This window comes from Lepus europaeus, chromosome 7, assembly GCF_033115175.1.
Source record: "Lepus europaeus isolate LE1 chromosome 7, mLepTim1.pri, whole genome shotgun sequence".
NCBI lineage: Eukaryota > Metazoa > Chordata > Mammalia > Lagomorpha > Leporidae > Lepus > Lepus europaeus.
Window position 1 is genome coordinate 66,650,956 of NC_084833.1, and position 19,180 is coordinate 66,670,135.

The following is a 19,180-nucleotide window of genomic DNA, read 5'->3' on the forward strand; positions in this document are numbered from 1 at the left end:
TATATAAGGGGACTTCACACAGTTTGTAGAAAAATGGAATTAAAAGAGCACATGAATTTTGATACAAAAAAAGCTGAAACCATGCATAATTTTTCATAATACCCATTTCTACAAATATTTTGAGTCCCCCTTATGTATTGTCTGCTTTTGGACTTCATATAAAAAGAATCATAGAGTATATTATGCTCTTGTATGTCTGACTTCTTTTGCTCAAAATACTAGCCAAACACATTAAAAGATTCATCATAGTCTATTATAATTCTTTGTTTACCTGTGTTATCTCTTTCTATCAATTTGAGGCCCTTGAAGGTACATTGTGTCTGAATAACAATGGCTCACACAAAATAAGAATTCAGCTAATTTTTGCCAAGTTCAGTTTTCTGAGAGCAGACTATAAGAAACAGAGAAGGAACCAGAGAGTAGGAGTCATGAATTCTGGCATCTACCTAGAAAAATAAGTCCCATTACACCACCATAAGCATCTTTAATTTATAAGTCTTTCCTTTTGTATAAATGCTGGTAAGGGCAAGCAAAATTTCTCTGGAAAAGCAGAGTTGTAATTTGGCAAGCTGGTTTTGGGACAAAGAAAACAAGTGGTTCTCTTACTATCACTGCAGGGATATTTTTAGCAACATGGTCAGCTAATGGCATATCTCTCATATTATGCATAATTCTGCCAAACCTGAAGTCAGCCTAATATAACGCCCCCACACGGGTGAGGAATGAGGCAGGAAAAGAGGAACAAGGTTTATGAGAGTCAGAACAAAAGCAAAGACATAAATGCTAGCAGACACAATTCATTTCTCCAAGGAAAGAAAATGCCCCTACTAACCCTTGTCCAATCTTCTCAAACCGAGTATATTTCTTCTTAGGATCGCCCACACTCACTATGCTTCCTTTGAAAGAAACAGAGACCATGAGTCACTTTCTCCCAGATCAAAATACAAAACAGGCCCCATGTTCCCCCAATCCCTGAAATCAGCAATGATTAAAGAACTACCTCCATTATACCTAAAAGCATACTAGGTATGTTCCCTAGTTCACTCCCTCAATAGGTTGCGATCTTAAATTGCATCTCTTTTACTGCTATTATCCAAAATAATCTATTATATTTCTAATAGCCTACAAGCCATTCATTCTCTTTTTAATTCATTCATTCAATAAACATTTACTCTTTTCATATACTCATTTACTATGTACCAAGCCAGTTGTTGAGTGCTAGGAATAAAGAGATAAATAAGACACAGTTAAGCAGTCCATGCTCTCAAGGAGCTCAATCTCATGAGACAGAAGAGTAAGCATGAAGTTCCATGAAAATATAGTAACTGCAAAGGTGTAGAAAAAGTATCTAAATAAATAAATATATAATGACTACAAAAACCACCAGGCTGCAGAGGCTTCACAAAGCTGGTGTGGTACCTGGGCTGAATTTTATAGGGTAAGCAGAAGTTAGCCAGAGAGAAAAAGTAAAAAGAGGCTTACAGCAGGGAATACTTTAAGTGCAAAGACACAGATATAGGAGAGGGCATGCTGGCTTTCATAATTTGCATGCTAGAGAAGGGGAATTGAGGCTCAGAGAAGACATTTATCCAAGGTCACACAGCAAATTGGTGTCAGAGCTAAGATTAGGAGTCTGGTTTTTAGTGTTTTAGTCCAATGTGCTTTCCACTAATGCCAATCACTAGGATAGGGTACTTTACACATGTATTCTCTCATTGTATTTACAAATGAATCAGGTATTTAAAATAAGAAAAAAGCAAACTCAGAGCATAGAAGAAAAATAATTATCCAAGACAAGAAAGTGGCAGGGTTGCAGCTTCAGCCCAAGTATCCTAACTCCCAGGCCAGTCTGCTTTTCATAATTCTGAGAATCATTATTTAGAAACTCATTTAGGGAATGAGACAATATATAGGAGTAACAGATGACTAGGTGAGTAGCTTTTCTTTATCATTGCACAAGGAGTCCAGGCAAGGACAGTTTTTAAGAGTGAAATTGTTTTTTGGGAGAAGTAGAGAACTGCTAATGTAGACAGCAGAAACCTTGGTTTCAGAAAGAAATGCTAGTTTGCAGAGCTAGCCAAAATGGTCACATCAAACTCTTAGCAGTAAGTAGGTACAGTGAATAAATCCAAAAGCTTTGTGACGTAATTCTTCCTAAGTCTGAAGATCATCCTAGTCCTTCCTTCTAATACAATCCTTCTTCAGTTCACTGAACTATGGAAACAAGGTGCCCTAAGAAACTCCCATTTTGAGATGCTCAAGTATGTCAGATGGGAGTTTCCACCTGACAGCAACAGGCAGTATACTCTGCTTACAGGAACACAAGTTTGGGTTCTAACCTCAGCCCTGTTATTTTTCTAGCTGTATGACTTCAGGCAAGACTTTCATTTTCTCTGGGCCTCAAACACCGTAACTGGAAAAGAGACCATAATGCCTGTTTTCACAGGGTTAATATGAAAATTAAATGAAAAAAAAATCTTACTTGTGATTTGGTACATTTGGTTCACAATACATTAGTTTCTTTTCCCTTTTTCTACAACCAAGATGGCAGATCTGCCATTCCCTATTCAATGACAAACATCAATTACCAATTACAGCACTCTTTTCTACCACATATAGTCAGGCCCTGGTATTTTGGAACAGAACATTCTAGACTATTCACAAGATAAAAAGATACTTGTCATCTTCATAACCCATGTGTGGGGTGAAGGGAGGTCTTACCCTCAAAATTAGCTATCTACCCATCCTCTCTACTATTATCCCCACCCTAACAGCATTCAACATGGACTGGTGGGGCAGGAATGGAAGTGCTGCAGGGTTTGTAGCTAAGGTGCTAAGCATGGTCAGCCATTCACATGGTCCAAGCTTAGAACTGGGATCTTTAGAGAGGGGGAATACCATCTCTGTATTTGACCAGCCACAGCCCAGTGAGGGTTCAGAAAACTACAAAGTGCTTACGTAATTTCTCCAAGATCTCCTCATCAGACATTTTAGGCTTCTTCTTCTGCTTTTCAGTATTCCGGGTCAAAGCATCCGGTGGAGTGGTATTGTTCTCAGTAGGTGAAATGGGAGATGTAGCCGCATCCCGAGTGGGGGTAACAGGCAGTGGTTCAATCACAGAACGTGTGTATACCTGTATTGTCAGTGCAAAATTTTGGCAAGGCCAGACTTTGTTAACATAGATGTAGGGTCAGAACATCCACATTACAAATCCCAATAAACTCTTCCTTTAATTTAGGTCAAAATCTGTTTTATTCCTCCTCTGTGCCCAGGCTCATTCTCTCTGAGTGAAATGTCCTTCCTTGTTCTCACAGTATACAACAGGGGTTAGTGAGAGTTTCAGTAAAGAAGATATTCAATAAGGGCTAGAAAACTCTCAAAAGAAATAATTTAAAGTAGAATCTATCACTAGATGAGACTTTCCATTTATAACATTCTATGCTTCCCCAAACTGAAATGAATATCCTCTATTCTCATAGCACTTTGTACTGCTAATATAACACTTAAGACAGCTATCTTCTATTGAGTTACTCCTTTAAACACTGACCCTTGCAGAGAGAGAACTGCTCCTGTTCTTCAAGAAACGTAGGATATAGTGACGATTACTATTTTTTAATCTGAGAGGCAGAGATACAGAGAGAGGGAGACACATATAGACAGAGCTCCCCTTTACTCATTCACTCCCAAAATCCCATCAATGTCAGATAGTTAGCGGGAGCTCAGTTCTTGAACCATCACTGCTGCCTTCCAGGGTCTTCATTAACAGGAAACTGGAACTGGGAGAAGATCTGGGACTCAAACCAGGTACCCCAGGATGGAATCCAAGCATCCCAACTGGCAGATTAACACCTAGGACCAACAACCAACCTAGGTGTAGTGATTTAGAACTCAGATTCTGGAACCTGATTGGCCTGGCTTAAATCCCAACTCTTAATCTTACCATCTGCATGACTTTTGTCAGGTCACTTAACTTTTCTGTGCTTTAGTTTCTCCATTTGTAAAATTATTGCAATAATAATGTCTATCTTATGGGGTTGCAGGAATATACTGATTAATATGTATGAGGGGCAGGCATTTGTTTCAGCTGAGACAACCTTGTGTCATATTGGAATATGTGGGCTCAATACCCAACTGAGGCTCCTCATTTCATCTTCCTGCTAATGCAGACCCGGGAGACAGCAGTCACGGTCCAGATAACTGGATTCCTGCCACCCACACGGAGACCTGGATTGAGTTTCTGGCTCCCAGCTTCAATGGTGGCCCACGCCTGACAGCTGTGGGCTTTTGGAGAATTAAACAGTGGATGGGAGCTCTATCTATCTATCTATCTAGGTCTTTCTGCTCTCAAATAAAATGTATGTGTCTGTATATAGAGAAAAATTAGACTCATGCCCAATAGATATTAAATACTCAAATTTGAGCTTTAAGAAACATTATATATTCTATTCATTCACTTTGTATTTAAATACTCTTTGCTTATCCTGTGTAAAATGCTGCCCCATACTCTTATTCTTGTGAGGGAAGTAGAAAAGTCACAATCAGAAGGCAAAAAGGGAATTTCTAAGAAATGAGCAAACTATTTACTGCTGAGGTTCAGAAATGAACTTACATTATACTTCCTTTCCCTGCTAGAAAATGCTTCAAATTATTTATCAGATTCTATCACAAAAAATATCAGAAGTATCTTTTGGATATTTTCATGTTCTATGAGAACAGGAAATGTATGTTACTCATCCCTGAGTTCCTCCCTCTAACCACTGAAAGCAAGCATTCACATCAATGTTTGATAGAATCAATGAATAAATAAATGGATCCTTCAGCTGGATCTTAAAGGATGGATTAGCTTTTAATAGATGTAAGTGGGAGAGAACTTTCCATGTGGTGAGAACAAGTCAAGACACTGAGATCAGAGACCATGGCTTCTTTCCTGACTACTCTGGCATAATGACTTCTTACTTTTTTATTCTTTATCTGTAGAAATACTGTATTTAGGAACTTAAACCTACACTTTCCTACCTCTTCCCTTCTTTCTCCTGATGGATACTTGTGGACAGAAACCCTGCTTTCTCCTCTACTAGTCTCCTTCTCTGGCTTCCAACACAGGTCTGCACACAGAAAAACGCCACTGTGCTGTGGTGGAAAGCAATGTGGACTTACAGTCCATTACCACTTTCAAATCCTTGCTCTTCTGCTTACTAAGAGACTCTGGGTAGATCAATTTACCACTCCAAATCTCAGCTGCTTCTTCTATAAACTAGGAATCAGCAATACTTCTTAAGAAAGGAATACTATGAAGATCAAATTTATCAATCCATTTCATACTTACTGCCCTCTAATATCTGCCAAGAGCTAAGTTAAACAATGAAAATACATATATATTTGGATTTCCAGTATTTTTGAGGCGCTCATAGTTTAGTGGGAAATGTTTAAAATGCACAGGTTTGCAAACCAATGTGAGATATTTTGACAAGCCAACTTTGCCTTAATATGACTTTCTAATCTACAGAAAAGGAGATGTTTCCATCCTAAAAGGTCATTTAATTTCCCTGAATTTCTTCTACAGTACCACACAAAGTCATTCAACCAACTTCTGCTTGAACATCTCCCTGAATGCTTAATTCCAGAGGCAGTTGTTTATTTACTTATTTTGGTATTATCACAGAGTTTAAATCCCACATGGCTCTTTCATTATGAAGCTCTCATGACAATGAAAAGCCCAAAGAAACACTGATAACAGCATCATCATCTGCTGGTAGGTCAGTGCTCAATAATGCTACATCAAGTAAATCATGGGGACTTGATTGTACACAGTGAGGACAGAGGCACTGTGGCTATTCTTAGATGTAGGAACCTCAAAGGAAGTTAAATAGAAATCACTGCCACCATCCGGCATTAAAACGCACTCCTGACGTCCAGCACATTAATAGCACTAATGTATTTATAAATTCTGCTGGGTCTTTCAGTATTATGTTCTAAGAGACTGAATACTGAACACTTAACAGAAGAAAAGATCTGTATCATGATAATGTATTGCTTCCCAGGAGAATAGTTCATGTCAGTCCTGAAGTAAGTAACATCAATTCTATCTGCAAAGAATAGGCTAAGCAAGCAAGGACTGTAAAAGCATAGACATCAATTACCTTGGACAATTTGGGACCACCTGCAAGCCAATGATAAATACACCCCTGTAGGGAACCAGACCGGAGGAACCGTGCCCCTAAGATGGCGCCGACTCCCTGCTTCCGGGTTCTTCCTCATCTCAGGGAGTTCCCGCTCTTGCTCGCTCCTTCCCGCCTTAGATTTCCCGCTCTAGCTCGCTCCTTCCCGCCTTGCCACGAGATTGTCCTATCCCCGCGCTTCTAGCCTATCACCTGATTTGTGACGTGTATTGTGCATATAAACCCTTGCTACGCGGGTGTAAGGGAAGTTCCTGCCCAGAAGAGATCGAAGCTGGATCTCCTGCTTGCCGAGCAATAAAGGAACCCCGTGCAAAGTGTTCGGTCTCTGTCTCTTGCTGGACGAGGACGGCGCCGAGCAGCTGGTGGCCCGTACGGGGAGCTTCCTCTACGTTGCCCGGTAAGTAGAAGGTAAGCGAGGTCAGTCTTACCGTCTGGGCCCCGCGAGTGAGGTATATCTCGTGGTTGGAGGGTGGACGCACCCTAAGATAGCGGACGTGTTTCCCCGCTTTAAACTGAAAGAATAGCAGACTTGTTCCCCCGCTTTAAACTGAAAATAAGATAGCGGACGTGTCTTCCCGCTTTAAACTGAAAATGGGAAATTCATCTAGCCATTCAATGTTGCTTAATCCGTTAAAAGCATTATTGCGTAGCAAAGGGATTAAGGTTTCTAAGACCACACTTGTCAGGTTCCTTGGAAGTGTTGATTTCTTTGCGCCGTGGCTCACCCACGAGGGCCAAATAACTCTTGAGTCTTGGGAGAAATTAGGAAAGGATCTCCGGCGCACAGTTAACGATCCCCAGGAACCCGATATCGACCCCGTTGTTCTCCCCTTATGGGAACTACTGCGGGCGTGCCTCCAAGAGGAGAGGTCGGTGGGAGCGGACCGCCCGACTCTTACGGCGGTTCGCGAGGCTCTCGAGGAAGTTCGTTCTCAGAGCTCGGACGGCGCCCGGGACCTCATACAATTTAAGGACACGGGATGCCAGACTTCCTCACTGGCCTCAGGCTCCGAATGTGGCTCCGCCTCCTCTGAGTCTGAGGGGGAAGGGGACGGCGATCCTAAATCCCCGCCTCCTACGTATGCGCAGCTGCGGCAAAAGTTAAAAGATGCCTGTTTACGCCCTCTAGTGCCTACGGCTCCTCCTATCGATGTCGTGCCCGCCCATCAGATTAAAGACGCAGCGCCTCCTACTGGCGGTCATGTAGGCGTGCCTCAGCCCCATCTAACACCCGTGCCGCCATGGCCATTAAACGTCCCAAATGTGCCACCTTTTTCAGGCAGACAGTTTCATCAACAAGCCTGGAAACAGTTGCGAACTGGCGCTCCCGCTGCCCCCGCTCAGGCTTACCCTGTTTTGGCTTTGGGCACGCGAGAGGCCCGGCACGAACCATTGGACATGACAGTATTAAAACAACTTAAGGCTGCGGTCCATGACTATGGACCCACAGCCCCATTCACATTGTCACTCCTTGAATCAGTCGGCCAGTCCATTTTAACACCTAGCGACTGGACCCAATTGGCTCGGGCCTGTTTAAGTCCAGGCGGCTTTCTTTTGTGGCAATCTATGAATACAGAGTGCTGTCATGACCAGGCAGATGAAAATGCTGAGGACGGCCACCCTACGTGGAATGCTGATATGCTTTTAGGGCGTGGACCTTATCAGGCTGACCAGACCCAATTCCCTAGACAAGTATACAGGCAAATTTCCAACTGTGCCCAACGTGCGTGGAGGCAGGCGTCCAATCCAAGTGACTCAGCTAGCCACCTCACCAAGATCGTTCAGGGCACGGCCGAACCCTTCGCTGATTTTGTCGCTCGCATACTTGAGGCTGCGTCGCGTATTTTCCCTTCCGAGGTTGACGTTCAGCCACTGGTCAAACAAATTATTTTTGAGCAGGCTAATAAAGAGTGCAAAAACATTCTTCGACAATATAGACATAAATCTCTGGACTCCTGGTTAAAATACTGCAGAGATACCGGTGGGCCACTTACTAATGCGGGCCTAGCTGCGATGCTGGCAAAAGTCAAAGAAAACAGTCCAAAATCTAAATCGACCCGACCCCCCATATCTTCAGGACTTTGCTTCCAATGTCATCAACCGGGTCACAGAAAACGCGATTGCCCCAATCTCAGCCATGGGTATTCCACGGCACAGCCTTCAGGCATAGAGCCTTGTCGCCGTTGCCGCAAGGGCCCTCATAGGGCAGAGGTATGCCGTTCTGCTTTCGATATCGATGGCAACCCACTTACAGGTAGCGCCCAGGGGCCAAAAAACGGCCAGAGGGGGCTCCCCAACCCAGCGAGGAGCCCCCAAAATCAAATCTACTCTCAGGTTCCACCTCCCGTGTCTGCGCTACACCCAGTGCACCCTCAGCCCGTGCCACTCACGGGTCCGCAGGCCTGGACCTCCGCGCCACCTCCCCTCTCCTCTTAACTCCGGAGATGGGGGTACAATTAGTGGAGAGCGACTGCTCCGGTCCTCTGCCCCCGGATTCGGTTGGATTAGTGTTGGGTCGGTCCTCCGCCGCCCTCCGAGGGCTAGCTGTGATCCCCGGGGTAGTTGACTCTGATTTCACTGGTAAAGTAAAGATCATGGTTCAGGCCCCTCAGGGACCTTTAGTAATCAATCCTGGAGACCGTATCGCACAAATGTTATTGCTGCCCAGTCTTCACTCTTTAATCCCAGCTAAAAACCACGTTCGCGGCGCTGGTAACTTTGGGTCCTCTGGCATTAATTTTACCGGCTTACATATGCTTTTAAATGAACGTCCCACTTTAGTGTTGCAGATTAATGGCAAGGACATTAAGGGACTTTTAGACACAGGAGCCGACAAATCCATTATAGCAACAAAGGACTGGCCTAGTACATGGCCTACAAATGTGGCGGAACAAACCTTGCAAGGACTTGGTTTTGCTCATTTCCCAAAAATCAGTGCAGCCTTGTTGTCATGGCAGGATAGCGAGGGTCATAGAGGACAGTTTTCTCCATTCATTTTACCTCTACCCATTTCCCTTTGGGGGAGAGACGTCCTGGCCGAAATGGATGTTGCTTTGGTCACCACTTCCCCTGCAGTACGATCTATGCTACAAAATATGGGTTACGTCCCAGGCAAGGGACTCGGTGTCCAGCTCCAGGGCCACCCTTCCCCCATTGAGCCAAAACAAAGACCAAGTAAAGTTGGCCTGGGTTTTTCCTAGGGGTCACTGTTTCGCCTCCTAAACCAGTGGAGCCTTTACCCATCTCGTGGCTAACGGACGTACCCGTCTGGGTTCCACAGTGGCCCCTATCTCAGGAGAAACTGGAGGCAGTCAACACTCTGGTCTTGGAGCAGGTCAACGCTGGTCATTTGATCCCATCCACCTCTCCATGGAATACGCCTATTTTTGCCATCCGCAAAAAATTAGGTCAATGGAGACTCTTACATGATCTTAGGGCAGTCAACGCACAGATGCAGCCTATGGGCCCTGTGCAACGTGGTCTTCCTCTGCTTTCGGCACTTCCCAACCAATGGCCTGTTATTGTAATAGATCTTAAGGATTGTTTCTTTTCCATTCCATTGGACAAAAAGGATACCCCACGTTTTGCTTTTACTGTCCCCACCCAGAACCAGGAACAACCGGACAAGCGTTGGGAGTGGACAGTCTTGCCTCAGGGTATGACTAATAGCCCCACCATGTGTCAAGTCTATGTAGCCCAAGTACTAAAACCTCTTAGAGACCGATATTCCGACTGCAGGTGCCTACATTATATGGACGACCTACTGTGTGCAGCCCCCACAACAGAGAGGCTCCTGGCCTTATACAGTACACTCCAACAAGTGCTGGAAGGGGCAGGGCTGCATATTGCACCTAATAAGGTGCAATTGTCGTCTGTAGTTTCTTATCTTGGGGCTATAGTCGCCCCTACTCAAATTAGACCTCAAAAAATTCAAATAAAAATCAATGCTATCTCCACTCTAAATGACTTACAAAAACTTTTAGGGGATATCAATTGGATTAGGCACTACCTTAACATTCCTAATGCTGCATTGCAGCCCCTCTTTAATATACTTAAAGGAGACCCGGATCTTGCTTCCCCCCGAACCTTCACCTCTGAGGCCAAACAAGCACTGTCAATTGTCAACGATGCCCTTAGTAAAGCTGCCCTAAAACGTTGGGACCCTGCGGGAGACCTTACTCTTTGGGTCCTCGACACCCTTAAACAGCCCACCGCGGTCCTATGGCAGGATGGGCCTCTCCTCTGGATCCATCCCTCAATGTCATCTACTAGATCTATTAGTTACTATCCCGTGGCAGTGGCGGAGATAACTCTCCTAGCCATTCAGAGGGCTATCCAACATTTTGGACGCGAACCATCCACCATTGTTGTCCCCTATTCCATGGAACAGGTACGTGTGCTAATCGCTTGTACTGATGCTTGGGCGGTTTTAGTCTGCTCCACTTCCGCAACTATTACAAACAGAACACCCTCTGATCCTTTGCTAACCTTTGTTCAGTCTCACCCAGTTATTTTTCCAAAGTCCACATCCCAAAAGCCCTTACAGGGAGCCCCAGTAGTGTATACCGACGGTTCTAAAACAGGAGTCGGTGCATATGTTGTTTCAGGATCTGTGCCAAAAACATTCCAATTCGCTACTAACTCCCCCCAGGTAACTGAACTTCTTATAGTTAACCAAGTCTTCTCTGATTTCCCCGGACCTGTCAATATTGTGTCTGATTCACGCTATGTGGTTAATTCTGTGTCTATCCTTGAGGCCGCAGGACTAGTCAATTCTTCATCCTCCGTGGCGACAGTTTTCCTCACCCTGCAAAAATCTATTTGGAATCGGTCTGCTCCTTTCTTTATTACTCATATTAGAGCTCATTCTTCCTTACCTGGACCCATGACCACAGGCAATGCTATAGCTGATCAAGCCACACGCCCCATTTGGATACTCCAATTTTCTTCCCCAGAAGAGCAGGCTATCCAGTTTCATTCAGAGTTCCATGTAAACGCAAAAACCCTTGCCGCCAAATTCGGTCTTTCTCGTGCTGCCGCTCGCGATATTGTTCGCCATTGTGCCGCATGCCCTACTTTAACCCCTGTGCCTTCGGTGGGGGTTAATCCCCGAGGATTACTACCAGGACATATCTGGCAGATGGATGTCACCCACATATCCGAGTTTGGGACCTTAAAGTATGTTCATGTGTCAGTTGACACCTGTTCCCAAGTAATTTTTGCTTCTCTGGAGACGGGTGAGCGTACCACCCATGTCATTAATCACTGCCTTGCTGCATGGGCAGCCTGGGGCAAACCAAAAACTTTAAAAACAGATAATGGTCCTGCATACACAAGTAAATCATTCCAAGATTTCTGCACCCGTATGCAGGTACAACATAAAACTGGAATCCCTTATAACCCTCAGGGACAGGCCATAATTGAAAGGGCTCATCGAACCCTCAAGGCTTTTCTCTTAAAACAAAAGGAGGGAATTGCCACGGGCAAAACCCCTCGAATGCGCCTCTCCCTTGCACTGTTTACTATAAACTTTTTGAATTTGACAGATCATTCTATGTCCCCCGCTGAGAGACACATGTTAAAGGAGCCATCTTCACGAGGCTATGTCCGTTGGAAAGATGTCCTCACGGGAAAGTGGTACGGCCCGGATCCGGTATTATGCTGGAACCGAGGCGCGGTCTGTGTCTTCCCACAGGAATCTGGAAGAGAACCTCTCTGGATACCGGAAAGATTGGTCAGAAAAACAGCCCCGCCGCCACAAGATACACCTCTATCACCTACGGACGACATCTCCCCCGAGATAACCGAGATTACCACGCTCTCACAGGACGACAAATTGCAACAAAACAACGAGACGTGAGATGCACCCCTTCCGCTTCTTCATACTGGCAGCGGCTTTGCTCCCTGGCTCTTATGCGGGCTTTAACTCCAACCCCACTGCTTTACTGCAGAACGTAGGCAACCCTTGCGACTGCAAGGGGGGGACCAGCAACACCGTACTGCAGCGTACTCACATCGCCACAGCTGATTGTGGGGACAAAACTGCATATCTGCCCCTCCAGGGGATCCCCGGCCTACCACGCGGCTACATATGTGTGCCCAAACCCCGCGTTTCTGATCCCCATAGCAAAAACCACTCCTGTCCTTGCTCGACCTTTCAAGAATCCATGCACAGCTCTTGCGATTCCTCATACTTCCAATGCACTTCTGGCGGTCAGTCGTACTATGCCACCCAGTTACAAAGTACTCGCAGGTCCTCTAGTCCTGACCATTTGCCACAGGTAGTCCATTCATCCCCCTACCTCTCAGCCCCCTGTGTTGGTACGCCTGGACAGTGGGCGTGCTGGCGCACTACGGCACCCGTGCATATCTCTGATGGCGGAGGCCCACAGGACCAGCTCCGCCACCAACAGCTAACAAAGCGATTAAAACCCTCGTCCCCCCATCCCTACTCACGCCTCACATATGGACAATGCCTCCATCAGGCACACACCTTCCTCGAGTTGTCTTGTTCCCCCTCTCATTCATTGGGCTGTATCACCCATCCCTGACGGGGAGCGAAAACTGGGTATGCGAGACCAAAGGTACTGCAGCAGGAGTCCACCCGGGGGTTCCGGGGGTCCTGGGAGAGCATATGCATATGCATGCAGGTTCAATTCCCAGCCTGCCCCAGCAAAAGGGAATAAAAACTGATCCCTAACGGAGACATCAGGGGTTGTGGCCAGGCCCTTGAAGTTCCGTAACTAACGGATCACAAGCACGCTGGGTATGCACCTCTACTCTCTGCCTAGTAAATATTCTCCCGGCCCTCATGAGCCAGGGCCGTCGGGGATGTGATTTGTGCAAAAACAAAAGGAGGGAGATGTAGGGAACCAGACCGGAGGAACCGTGCCCCTAAGATGGCGCCGACTCCCTGCTTCCGGGTTCTTCCTCATCTCAGGGAGTTCCCGCTCTTGCTCGCTCCTTCCCGCCTTAGATTTCCCGCTCTAGCTCGCTCCTTCCCGCCTTGCCACGAGATTGTCCTATCCCCGCGCTTCTAGCCTATCACCTGATTTGTGACGTGTATTGTGCATATAAACCCTTGCTACGCGGGTGTAAGGGAAGTTCCTGCCCAGAAGAGATCGAAGCTGGATCTCCTGCTTGCCGAGCAATAAAGGAACCCCGTGCAAAGTGTTCGGTCTCTGTCTCTTGCTGGACGAGGACGGCGCCGAGCACACCCCTTCTTGTCTTTTATCATATAGAAAGTACCTTTAGTGAAGGTGCTTCAGCAATTTCACCAGCTCCAATCTAAAAACCCTAGCAGAATATTAAACCTCTAGGTCTCAGTACCAATTGCTCTCTCCCATTTCCCATACTAACAAATCACAAAGCTATGTAGGTCTTCTCCCCAGGGACTCACAGATTTTGTGTGCTCTGGACGTGGAGCAATCACTGGAGGTGGAGTAGCATCATCTTCGTCATCTTCATCTTCTGAAACTGGTGGCACTGCAGGAGTCTCAGACACAGTCTTCACATTCTATATGCAGGGAAGAAAAGCCAGATTCATACGGTCTAGCTGACCTGCAACTTAAGCTGTCAGGATAGTCAATCCCCCAAAAGAACTCCCTCCTGACACCCCTCTGAAACCTCCATTAGCCTCCAAGCTCTACACTTTTGTGCAGACAGTCTTAAGAAGTTAGTCACTGTCCTATTTCTTTTAGCCATCATTATCCAGTTGGTTCCTTGGGGTTTCTTTCTCCCACCCAAAGCCTAACTTGTGGAAGAAGAAACTAGTTTATAGCTTCTCTACCTGATTCCCCACAACCAAATCCCTGAAGACAAGCTCATTTAACTCCCCACACTGAACAGATAATACAGTAAGAAATGTAGGGAAGGGCTCACCCATGTTTGGAATTTTTCAGAAGTTACCATTATAACTTCTTACTCCTTCCTGATATAGTAAACAGAAGTCTGAATTGGCTTTGGCCCTCTCCTTTTTCTCTTTTTACTAAAACTCCTAGACACATTATGTAATCAGGGGCACTTGCCTTAATTTCAAGATACAGAACTTCAGGATCTGATGCCCAAAGAGGATAATGGGTTTTTCCTGGCTGGATGATATCTACTTCAGTAAGCTTCAATCCTATTCTGGAATGAACCTTACCAGCACCACTAATCAGATCTGCTTATAATAAGGAGCAACCTGATTTTCTGATAAAAACTATAACACAACTGGGCCACAAGTGGTGGGTTTCAGGGCAAATCCAGGCAGAATTAACACACTATTACTGTTTTTCACACAAATTCAATAAATAAAGTGGCTTTAAAACACAATGCTTGAGCCGGCACTGTGGCATAGTGGCTGAAGCCGTGGCCCGCAGTGCCAGCATCCCATATGGATGCCAGTTAGAGTCCAAGCTGCTCCACTTCCAACCCAGCTCTCTGCTATGGCCTGGGAAAGCAATGGCGTACGGCCCAAGTCCTTGGGCCCCTGGACCTGCATGGGAGACCCGGAAGAAGGTTCTGGCTCCTGGCTTCAGATTGGCCGAGCTCAGCTGTTGTGGCCATTTGGGTAGTGAACCAGCAGATGAAAGACCTCTCTCTCTTTCTCTCTCTCCGCCTCTGCCTCTCTGTAACTCTGCTTTTCAAATAAATAAATAAATCTTTTTTTAAAAAAATAAGACTTTTGACAGATATCAAATAATTCTATAATTTGATCATTTATTTAAGAGAGGCAGTAGGGCTCTTTAATTTGTACTTATACAATTCAATATTTTCAGAGCAGCCATTTTGTGCTAAGACACCATGATTTTTACTGTTGACAGGAAGGTACAAAGATGAAAAAGATGGCCCAAGCCCAGTCATAGCTCACAATCTAGCACAGGAGACAGGTTGAGTTCCCTTCCTGCCAACCACCTCGGGTCTTCTGATGAGGAAACCCGTGAGTCACAATGATGAGATAAAAATGGAAGAAAGGGAACACTAGATAGACCAGAGCTAGTGTGGGAGAGCAGTTTTTACCACTTTTAAAATTTGAAGGTAAAAAAGACTGACAATCTCATAGATTCTAACAGGATCTCCAGTAAGGGTCTAACTTAAAACTTGACAATACCAGGCAAACAAACAACCAGCTGAAAAGATCACAGGCAATGAATCTATCTACTACATCTGGAATTTTATCACTTAAAGATTTTGTTAAAGAAGAGGAGTGGTATAATTTGAGGAATGACTAAAGACACTTTCAATTCTAAAATTCAACAAAGATTATTTTCCTGTCAAAGCATATGTATTTGGGGCCAGCGCCGTGGCACAATAGGTTAATCCTCCACCTGCGGCACAGCTTCCCAAATAGGCGCCACTTCTAGTCCTGGCTGCCCCTCTTCCAATCCAGCTTTCTGCTGTGGCTGGTAAAGCAGTAGAAGACAGCCTAAGTGTTTGGACCCTGCACTGGCATAGGAGACCAGGGGGAGGCACCTGGCTCTTAGCTTCAGATTGGCGAAGCTCCAGCCATTGTGGCCATCTGGGGAGTGAACCAACAGAAGGAAGACCTTTCTCTCTGTCTCCCTCTCACTCTCTGTGAATCTACCTCTCGAATAAATAAATAAAATCTTTTATTAAAAAAAAAAGGCCGGCACCGCGGCTCACTAGGCTAATCTCCACCTGCGGCGCCGGCATCCTGAATTCTAGTCCCGGTTGGGGCGCCAGATTCTATCCCGGTTGCCCCTCTTCCAGTCCAGCTCTCTGCTGTGGCCCGGGAAGGCAGTGGAGGATGGCCCAAGTCCTTGGGCCCTGCAACCGCATGGGAGACCAGGAGGAAGCACCTGGCTCCTGGCTTTGGATCGGCGCAGCATGCCGGCCGTAGTGGCCATTTGGAGGGTGAACCAGCAGAAAAGGAAGACCTTTCTCTCTGTCTCTCTCTCTCTCTCTCTCTCTCACTGTCTAACTCTGGTTGTCATTAATAAATAAATAAATAAAAATAAAAAAGCATATGTATTTGTATCTCTGCTCTATTTCCTTTTTTAATTAGGAACCCAAAATGGGAAATGAAGTTGACTCAGCAGCTTATTCATGATCAGGTGGCCCTGGGGTTCTCCTGATATATACTATAAACAAAAGGTTTGTTTGCTTTTTAAAACTGTACAGGGCCCAGTCTACGGCATAGTGGGTTAAGCTACTACCTGCATCCCATATGGGCGCCTCTCGGATGTACCACTTCCTACCCTGCTTCCTGCTAATGGCTTGGGAAAGCAGCGAAAGATGGCCCAAGTGCTTGGGCCCTGGAACCCACATGGGAGACTCAGATAAAGCCCCTGGTTCCTGGCTTCAGCCGGGCCCAGCGCGGGCTGTTGTGGCCATTTGGGGAGTGAACCAGCATATGAAAGATTTCTCTCTCACTCGCTTTTTTTTTTTTTTTTTTGACAGGCAGAGTTAGACAGTGAGAGAGAGACAGAGACAGAGAAAGGTCTTCCTTTCCACTGGTTCACCCTCTAAATGGCTGCTAAGGCCAGCGCGCTGTGCCGATCTGAAGCCAGGTGCTTCCTCCCGGTCTTCCATGCGGGTGCAGGGCCCAAGGACCTGGGCCATCCTCCACTGCCTTCCCGGTCACAGCAGAGAGCTGGACTGGAAGAGGAGCAACTGGGACAGAATCTGGCGCCCCAACTGGGACTAGAACCCGGGGTGCCGGCGCCACAGGTGCAGGATTAGCCTAGTGAGTCACAGCGCCGGCTTCGCTCTTTTGTTGACTTACTCTCGCTCACTCACTCTCATTCTCTCTCTGCCTCTCCTGGCTCCCTCTCTCTGTATAACTCTGTCTTTCAAATAAAAAAAAAAACCCTCAAAAATAAAAAACTATAAAGTTCATCATCTTCTTCAGTAACATTCTGTTTCTCACACTTGAGAACTTTCAGCAGTGTTATTAACAACTGTTAACATCAAGAAATTGGGTGTTCATCCAGATTTTTACTTGTTAATCCTGTGTCTTTGGGCTAAGCTACACCACTCTAAGCCTCACATTTCTTATCTATAAAATGGGGATAACAATAGCATCTCTCTGCCCATCCCAGAGGACCACTAAGAGGATGAAGTAAAGCAATGTGGGTAAAAAACACTTTGAAAATAATAAAAAGCTAGAAAGATTTAAGGGATCGATTAAATTATTATTATATCTATTAAACATACACTTGTTTTAATCAAAAGTCAGACATTCCAATTCATCATAGATATATCCATTCATCTATTACCTACTTGTATCAGGGTTTGAGCTATATTACAGAATAAAATAGATGAAGTCACTTCCTTGGCTAAATTTATTCCTAAATATTTTAATATTTTTGTTAGTATTATCATAAATGGAACTGTTTTCTTAATTATCTTCTTGGATTTTTCATTGTTAGTATACAAGGAGTATTCAAAAAGTTCACGGGAAACGTGCATTAAAAAAAAAATTCATGGGAATGGGTTAAGATGATGGTTGTTATGCCCGTGTCCCTTATCAGAATTCCTGAGTTTAAATTCTAGCTCTGGTTCCTGATACTAGCTTCCTACCAATACAGAATCTGGTAAGTTGCAATTGACGACTCAAGTGGTTGGGTCCCTGCCACCCGTGTGGAGACCTGGATTGAATTCCCTACCCACTACTTTGGCATGGCCCAGTCCTAGCTGTCACAAGCATTTGGGCAATGAGCCAATTATGATGGATTTTGATTAAAAACTCAACTTCAGATAAAACAGGGTCATCTCTAACATTCTGGCTTGGGGCTGCTCCCATCTACTCTACTCCCAGGACCTCCAGTGTATGGTGTTCCACCAGGCCAGTGCAAGCTCTAACTGTGTGGTCCAAGCTCACTTTCATTCAGAGCTGTGGGCAATACCCAGGTCCAGTGGCACTGTCAGATAATATAACTTCCAAACGTGATGGGAGAGGAGGGCCAACTGCTTGGCTCTACTAGCCTCAAGTTGCAGTTACAAGTAAGAAAAACATTGCTGGCTCAGGTGTTCATAGATACAGTACACTGTAAAGGTCCCCTTGCAAGTCACACATGTCAGCCTGGGCATGCAAATAAAAGATTGAAAAGGACCCAGCAGGAATTAAGAGCTAAGATAGTCCTGAAAAGGGCCTGAACAATGCATGCACAGACCGATCAGCATTAACAAGAAGCCCTACTGACTTGAAGTTTTTGAACACAACTTCTGTTTAGTCATTGGCTGATCATTAAGCTATGAAAAACAGAGGGCCAACCCCTGGAAAGCTAAGCTACAAAACTAAAATGAATTATTAAAAAACATAGGGGTGGGCATTGTGGTACAGTGGTTAAACACCGCTTGAGAAACCACGTCCCATATCAAAGTGCCTGGGTTCAAGTCCCCAGTTCTACTTCTGATCCAGCTTCCTGCCAATGCACATTTTGGAAGCAGGGAGCAATGGCTCAAATATTTGGGTCCCTGTCACTCATATGGGAAACACATACTGAGTTCTGGGCTCTTGGCTTCAACACGGCACCAGCTGTTGCAAGCATCTGGGGCATGAACAAGTAAACAGATGATCTTTTTCTGTTGCTCTGTGTTTCAAATAAAGGTAAATAAATAAAACTGAAAAATACAAATCACAGACTGGTAGAGACATTTTACAATTTTTTTAAAAAGTCTATATATTTATTTGAAAGAGATTTTTCATCCGTTGGTAACCATATCCTCTCTCCCACAGGGGTTGCAGGAGCCACCATCCTCTGCCCCAGGCACATCAGCAAGAAGCTGGATCAGAAGCAAAGCAGCTGATATCAGGACTCTGATATGGCAAGCCAGCATCCCAGGCAGTGGTTTAAACTGCTTCACCACAAAGCTGGTTCCTGATATTTTATAGACTTATCTCTAATAAGTTAATATAAAACCAACAAGTAAACAAAAATGTAAACAACCTTCAGGAGAGAAAAATATCAGTATCCAGTACTAGGAATAGAATTGTTATCAGAAATGTTGAGTTTCTAACAAGAAATTATAAGGCACACAAAGAAACAGGAAAAGTG

At 45.1% G+C, this 19,180-nt stretch overlaps 1 protein-coding gene across 4 annotated transcripts in view; it reads right to left on the minus strand.

Moving 5' to 3' along the window:
- The window catches only part of PAK1 (p21 (RAC1) activated kinase 1), a 198,063-nt gene that overhangs the window by 36,518 nt on the left and 142,365 nt on the right, over nucleotides 1–19,180 (minus strand). For all 4 annotated transcript variants that reach the window (XM_062196757.1, XM_062196758.1, XM_062196756.1 and 1 more), the window contains exons 6-8: nucleotides 13,579–13,695; nucleotides 2,959–3,133; nucleotides 833–896 (exon numbers count right to left, since the gene is read on the minus strand). In XM_062196757.1, coding sequence (XP_062052741.1) covers nucleotides 833–896; nucleotides 2,959–3,133; nucleotides 13,579–13,695 — 356 coding nt within the window. The remainder of the gene's footprint in view (nucleotides 1–832; nucleotides 897–2,958; nucleotides 3,134–13,578; nucleotides 13,696–19,180) is intronic.